Consider the following 7,656-nt stretch of genomic DNA (forward strand, 5'->3'; position numbering starts at 1 on the left):
TTGCTGCCTCAATCGGTTTCCTCCCATTCGGTATCTGCCACAGATCCCACGTGCTATTTGCAGCGTGAGATTGGTCTTCCTGCATCATACGAAACCATTTTGACTTCTCTACAACGGTTCCCCTTAGTTTCGTGGTTTCAGCTTAAACGTAGTTCATCTCGTAGGCCGCTGCGGAGGGACGCGTTTGATTGACCGCCCTACAACACTTCACCATCGGAAGCAATGTCATAGTTTCTTTTTTTTTTTAATTTTATTTGAATGAATGTGAAGGAAAAATTGACAGGTGGATGGGCGAAGGTTGATCCGTGCTATCAGGCAATACAGTTTAAGGAGTGGCGGAAGTATGTTATACGATACTTTACACGCCACAGAACGCAACTTTGTCTCAAATTGCCTCCCGCTTTTAATAGCTTTTCGGGCCCAATTTAGATTTCGCTCTGTGATGGGCTAGTATTTTTTTTTATTTGGCAGAGTTTTGGGGTGCTTGGAGGGTTCTTGTCCTTAGGCATCATCTACAGGATGTTGGCGGCATACCACCCACGGCCTCTGTACCGCAATTACAGGAAATCCAGCTGAAACAACGCAGAAAAATCGTGTTGGAAAGGAAATACAGGAAACGTTTTTCCAGACACTCGTTCACGTAAATTTCCTGGATGACGGTACCGATTGCAATAAAAATGTCGTTTTTTAAGCTACCAAACCAGATATTTTTCAGAAAACTTTAACAGTTTTAAACGGTTGAACGCGTAGTTTTCTCTCAAGCAAGTAGTGGAGTGTATATCTCAATGGACTAGAAGATATACGACTATTCGTAGAATCTATTAACTGAATGGTGTTCAGTTGACGGTTCTTAGAGTTATATTCGACTGTTTTTGGATTGTGTAATAGCCTCTAGCAGATTTGAATTCATTCACAGCTAATTTTGTTTAAAATTTCTGAGACGAAGGATCTCAGGGTCGCTTTTTTCGGTTCATATTTTGTTGGGGCTGATTAATCAATGTATGAATGATAGATAAGGAGACTTGCAAAAAATTGGATCCTCGGCTCTGCACACTTTGATGAGGCTTTAGAGGTAGCATCCCCTATTATCACAGTTCCGCTGGTTCTGAATGATGTCGGAAGTCGACCTTACTGTGGTATATTTTTCTCTGGGGATCAAAACATGTTAACCGTAGAAAAAGCATTGCAGATGATCAAAACAAACAAAACTCTGTATAAAGAGAAACAGTCTCGCTGGATTGGAGTATTTAGCTGGTTAGACTTGCATGCCTCAGCGTCGCTGCTTGAAACTAACAACAGAATGGTAAACCGTGTCTCTATTTAATACTATTTAACGCAAATCTTCATGACCAAATGTGTCCATACGCGAAAAGGCGAATGTTAGGCGCATGGCTTATCATCTATCAGTTGTTTGGCTCGCCATTGCATAGCGCTCGAGTGTATGTCGGTTTAGTTTTGGGTAAAATACAGCGCGTCTTTGTTGTTGGCACGTGAGAATTCGCACCTTTGAAATCGGGACCAACCGTAGATAACCATGTGTGTTTCAACTGGGCACCCCGATTATACATCGTTTGCTACGCAAGTGGACAGCTGGCGCATTTGTGTACTTTCCGGAAGCACGCATTCATAGGCCGTGGATATAAAAACAGTTTGCAGGTTGAATAATGTACTAGTAACTGGAGTGAATAGCCCTGTGCGACGCGAACAAGTATGCTAAGCACAATCAGACATGATGGATAAACGTATAGTGTTGCTAGTGTTGGGGGTGTTGGGATTGTGCGAGGGTAGAAAGTACGGGGTGTTGTGCAGAGTGAAGGACCCTTTGCTCGCCAAGAACTACAATGTGCTCAAGGACTGTTTGTATGAAGTTTATCCGGTGGAGACGGCGCAGCTTTCGGGCAGTCTGCATGATAGCATTGGTAACCACAATAGGCTGTTTGCCTTGTACGGGGGATCAAGTTCGTGTAGTTATTTCGGAAATTTGATCAAAACACAAAAAGGCAAGCAAACGCTAGTGGATACGATTAAGAAGCAGTTGCAGAAGAGTGGTTATCGGGGTCTCGATTTACAGTGTGATCCTGCACAGGCACAAGTTTCACAGGTAGAGCTTGGTTTGGGCGATGATATGCAACATGTTTAATGAAGTGAATACTCGTATTTCAGCAAGACTATGTTGATTTCCTGGATTTCTTGAGAAACCAAATTGGAGGAGGTTACATCATTTCAGTCAGTGTGAAAAACCTGAACGTAGATCCGAGTATTGTGAATACGTTGAATAATGCTGTCGACTTCGTTAGTGTGTTACAGGATGGCAACATGAAGCAGATTCAAAACCTTCTATCATACGGTTTGGCCAAAAAGAAGGCCGTGGTAGAGATTCCTCTCCCAGTAGTTCTGGTAGGTATCCAGGGCGTGTTTCGGGAAGTTGGAAAGATAACTAAACCAGAACTTTTTCTAGAACTGTCCGTTGGATTCTGGCATCCACAGCTCTCACTCGATCATCAAAAATGCCGTTCAGGTTATCCAGAATCACGACTTGCTCGGTGCTACCGTGCAACTGGACAGAGATGACACCGCTGGTGTTTGTGGAAAAGGTACCTTCCCACTGTTTCGCCAGCTGATCGATCAGCTGGATACTTGTGGCAATATGGTCGGTACCGAATCGAAGGCGGGATGTAATTTCAATGGATACGTCCGGGATCCACGAGACTGTTCCAGTTTCTACACCTGTAACGGCGGAGTGTGGGTTGATGATGTTAACTACTAAAGAATGTCACTTCATATGTGGATAATTTTAGGCAAAATCAGCTTCAGTGCCCACAGGGAATGTCTTTCGATGTTTGCAGCGGCAGCTGTCAGCCGTTCCTCCAGGTGAATTGTAACTCGACTACATGTACTTTGATTGGTGCCATCAACGGAGGAGGTAATCAAGTTCCAATTCCAATTCCGTTCCCGTTCCCCTTCCCTGGTAACTGCAATGGGTCGAATGGAAACAATGGTAATAACGGCAACAATGGCAATAACGGTAACAACAACGGCAATAATGGCAACAATGGTAACAATGGTAACAACGGTATGGACGGAAACAACGGTACTGGAATTAATATCAACCGAACTGAGGTTGTTATTGTTGATCAGACGTCAGAGTTGTTGAAGCTTTTGAATGCCACCGATCTCGAGAACACGGTAGGAGTACTGAATGACGCCTTGAAGGATGTGTACCCACCGTTGAAGGATGTTGTGCAACAAGTTAACAATTTGCTGTCGAATCTGTTGCTGGGTAATCAAGCGATAAATGACACAATGGGCCAGATGGACGAAATGCAGAAGAAATTGGGACTGCTAGAGAGCCTCTTGAGTGTGGTGTTCAAGCTGTTGGATAATCTACTTGGGCTCGATCTAAGTGGATTACTGGGCGGTGCTGGAGCACCTGCTGGTGATGCAGCTGGTGCTCTCGGTGGTCTTCTAGGAGGATAATTTGAACAGACAGTGCGAGAGTTTTGCTGTGTGTCTTATTATTTAAAATAAATTATTTTATGTCGAAATTCTTCTGTTGTTTACGTTTATTTTATCTCCTGTGACCATACCGGAAACTTCTTCTGAATACTTTCCACAATTCGGTATAAAACCACCACTTTTGGATGCTTGGGACTGTAATTAGTTTGGAACAGTTAGAGGAGCAAGGCCAAAAAATTGGTTCAAACATCATGTTTGACATAAGGCGTTTAAGATGTGTTTTTTCGTTGTGGCTTATTTGGTTAAAGTGTATGGCAGTTTATGGCCAAAATAGTAATCTAGTTTGTCGAATCAACAATCCTCTTCTCATCGGGAACAATGAGATTCTCAAGTCTTGTTTGTACACTGCCTACTCGGTAGAGGTCAATCAAGACACTAATCCCGGATCTAACCAACTTCTGTCGCTATACGGAGGAGTAACTGCTTGTGAGTATTTTGGGAGGTTGATCGCTACTCCACAAGGGCAGTGTACTCTGGCAAGTATCGTTCTGCAGCAATTGGAGACGAGTTCTTTCAAAGGAATCGATTTGCGTTGTGACCCTACAATCCATGGAATATGCCAGGTTCGAGCTGCAGTTTGTGTCATTGTAAAAATAATCCTAATGATTTTGGGAACACCAAAACATATTTCAGAATGCTTTCAGTAGCAGCTTACGGATGCTGCGAAGACAGCTGGGCGATGATCGCATGATTGTTGTGCACATCGAGAATCCGAAATTAAATCAATTAGCTGTAAATACTCTCAATGCGGTGGTGGATTTAGTGAACGTTCCGCCTGAAGGCTGTGATATGTGTCCCGGATCTGTCGTCCGAAATTTACTCTCTAGAGGTCTGGCTCCTTGTAAGATTCTAGTGGACATTCCTCTGTCAATTACGCCGGTATGCATCAGACGAATGCAATTCCAGTTTTTAGTCATCAAATTCATTCCTATTCCAGTGTTGCCCGTCCAACGACGAAAACGTCTTGAATTCCGTTGACACAATTAGGAACTATAATCTTCTCGGAGCAACAATACAACTGGACCGTGATGACGTGCACAATCAGTGTGGCCTGGGTTGTTTTCCATTGACGCGAAAATTAACCCGTTTGTTTGCTGGAAGGCAACTTTGTGGATTTAAGGGATTTGTTGCAGATCCGGAAGACCGCACACGATTCTTCAGCTGCATGGATGGAACGTAAGTGAAACATTGGATCGATCATTGTGACCATTGTGACGCATCTCTTTCCAGGTTGAGTCTTCATCAGTGTCCACAGGGGCAACTTTTTGACCCGAAAGATGGGACGTGTATTCCTTTCCTCAAAATAAATTGCAACCAGACCACCTGTAGCATCTTGGGACCAGTGAGCATTACGAATGACACACAGTTTCTTCCGATAGCGGTTCCGTTCCCGCAATGCCCTACGCCGCCGCCGCCTCCACCACCTCAAGTGGTAAACAATACTTTCTTCAGAAAAATTATCATCAAACAGAGTACATCGGAGCTTCTGAAGCTGTTAAACTACACCGGTCTGGAGCAGACGATTGGAATACTCAACGATGTGCTTAAAGATGTCTATCCGCCGGTGAATGATGTCGTAGGGGGTGTGAATGATTTACTTGGAAATCTCTTGCTGGGTGGAAAAGCATTGAACGAAACCAATGACAATTTGACCCAAATGCGCGAGAAGCTTGGTCTACTGGAAGGCATTCTGAAAGTGGTGATCGATTTGGTTAAGAACTTAACTGGAATTGATCTTAGCGGGTTACTTGGTAATTTACCAGTGACTGATGATGCTGGAAATTAAAAAAAAAGTATTTATTTCTTAGATTGTTGTGTTAAGTAGTCAAAACATTACAATAAAGTGGAATTTCATGAATGTTTTAGTGTTCTGTATTTTGAGAGAGTCACATTTCCTCCAGCATCCAACATACGAACAGCAATAACTGTAACACGCCACATTCAGCCTATCCAGTTTTATTACCAAAACGAAACAAAACAAACTGTAAAACCCTGCTTAACACCAAACAGCGACTATCAAAGATAGCAGTAGCAACTTTTACCGCGATATTTATGTAAAAAGTTTCTCACGATTTGTTGGCGTTCGTCGTCTGCATCGTGACGGGGATCTGAAAAGGGGGGAAAATGTGATATCCTCCCGAGAAAGCGTGAGACACATTATTTGCCCTGAAGTCGACGTTATTGTGTTTTCGATTCCAACACACTTTCGAAACAACATCAAGAAGTCTAGTGTTATGAAACTGTTTTGCTGAAAACAATTTTTCCTCTCTTTATTGACTGTGATTGGGTCGTTTACGCCCATTGTTCAAAGTTATCCTTTATAAATCCAATACATTAAGGCTCAGTCAGCCATTACTAGGGTGCTTGGTTCGCTGATTGGAACTGAAGGTCTAGGTTCATCATATGTTATATGAAAATCACGAAAATATATTATTTCTGGGCTGACCAAAACATACCGTTTTGAATGGGACAGTACCGTTTTTTCGACCTTTTGGATTGTCCTGTCTTTTTATGAACTTGTACCGTATTTTGAGTATAAAGCAAACATATTTATTTCTTTGTCATTATTTTCAATAACACAGAGCTATAAAAATTTCATTTTTCTTCTGCCTATGGCTTTTCATCGGCTTTGGCAGAAATCTGATTGTCCTTGAGTTTGAACTCTTTTCACCCTAATGGAAAGCGATACATCATTTTGAATTTTTGGAAATCGGATTTTTTACGTTTTTAGGATGACCTTTTCTAGAAGCAAGATATAAAAAGACTAGAAAGGGTACCAGTCATATGTTTTAACAATGAATTGTTACAAGTAGGTCCGACATCGATCAAGAATGGCACCTAAAACATTACTTTTTCCGAAGACATCGTAGTGTGATTTCCATAATTCTTTCCAGATATCGCTTGTTTCAAAACCCTCTTGTTTAAAAATATCACATAATGAAGTCGCCTCTAGTATTTCGCAAACCAATTCGAAACGGAATCAGTGAAGAGTTATTTATAATGGATTTGATCCGAAAGCCTTTCGTCCCATATAACACTTCTAGATTACGGTTACATTGGATGCAACGTGTAAAATGTGGTCATACGAAACGTACGCAATCGTGAGAAGTACAAAACTACAAATAAAATAAGTAAAAAAAAATTAAGTTAAACGGTTTCTTGGTGATTAAACATAATTATAATACAGATAATGTACTAAAAGCTAGAAAATAATTAGGCAAGTAGCAGTTAGCAGTTATCACACCTCTTCTTCATTAGTCTAGAGCATTGATAAGGCTAAAATAAAATCGTGGGGCACGTTGGATTTCCATTATATTGATGGGGTATTGAAAAAAAATCACTGTTTCACCGTTTTGTAGTGGTGGTCATTTTGAATTTCATTTTTTTTAATAAATAACTATGCTCTACTAGTCAAGCCCTTTTGGATTCGCCTTTTTCACAAATAACTGTATTATACTAGTCAAGCCCCTTCATTTGATACCCATATTGATATGATTTTGAAAAAAAAAATAGCGCCAGTTTGTTGTGGCAGCTATTTTGGATTTGCATTTCTCATAAATAGCTGTGTTCTAAAGGGTGTGTCACATCAAATTGCATCACGGAAAAAACGCTGTAGAAATTCGCCCAGTAGACCGATCCTTTTGAAAATTTTAGACAGTAAAATAAAAACTATTAAACAACTTTTGGCATTTTCCATTTTTCATACTTCGAGTCCAAGCCCGTATGCTCGTATCTTCCTCTTTACCCCGTCCATAAGGTTCTGTACAACGTCAGGTTGTAGTTTTCTTTGAACAGAAATCCATTTTCTCTTGAAGTTCGCCTCCGATTTGACAACTTTTGGGTTCTTCCGGAGGGCCTGCTTCATAATCGCCCAATATTTCTCTATTGAGCGAAGCTCCGGCGCGTTGGGCGGGTTCATTTCCTTTGGCACGAAGGTGACCCCGTTGGCTTCGTATCACTCCAACACGTCCTTTGAATAGTGGCACGAAGCGAGATCCGGCCAGAAGATGGTCGGGCCCTCGTGCTGCTTCAATAGTGGTAGTAAGCGCTTCTGTAGACACTCCTTAAGGTAAACCTGCCCGTTTACCGTGCCGGTCATCACGAAGGGGGCGCTCCGCTTTCCGCAAGAGCAGATCGCTT

At 41.8% G+C, this 7,656-nt stretch overlaps 1 protein-coding gene across 1 annotated transcript; it reads left to right on the forward strand.

Annotated features, from left to right (window-relative positions):
• The first annotated feature begins 1,556 nt into the window (after positions 1–1,556).
• On the forward strand, positions 1,557–3,545 carry LOC129769970 (uncharacterized). Its single transcript, XM_055772515.1, has 4 exons — positions 1,557–2,101; positions 2,164–2,397; positions 2,459–2,742; positions 2,799–3,545. Exons 1-4 carry the CDS (start codon positions 1,730–1,732, stop codon positions 3,475–3,477), a joined length of 1,569 nt encoding a protein of 522 aa, XP_055628490.1. The 5' UTR covers positions 1,557–1,729; the 3' UTR covers positions 3,478–3,545.
• Positions 3,546–7,656: the final 4,111 nt, after the last annotated feature.

This window comes from Toxorhynchites rutilus, chromosome 2 (genome assembly GCF_029784135.1).
Source record: "Toxorhynchites rutilus septentrionalis strain SRP chromosome 2, ASM2978413v1, whole genome shotgun sequence".
Taxonomy (NCBI): Eukaryota; Metazoa; Arthropoda; class Insecta; order Diptera; family Culicidae; genus Toxorhynchites; species Toxorhynchites rutilus.

Coding starts and splice junctions, on each gene's coding strand:
- LOC129769970 (XM_055772515.1), top strand. CDS start 1,730: ATGATGGATAAACGTATAGTGTTGCTAGTGTTGGGGGTGTTGGGATTG. Junction 2,102..2,163: donor CACAGGCACAAGTTTCACAG/GTAGAGCTTGGT, acceptor CTCGTATTTCAG/CAAGACTATGTTGATTTCCT. Junction 2,398..2,458: donor TTCCTCTCCCAGTAGTTCTG/GTAGGTATCCAG, acceptor AACTTTTTCTAG/AACTGTCCGTTGGATTCTGG.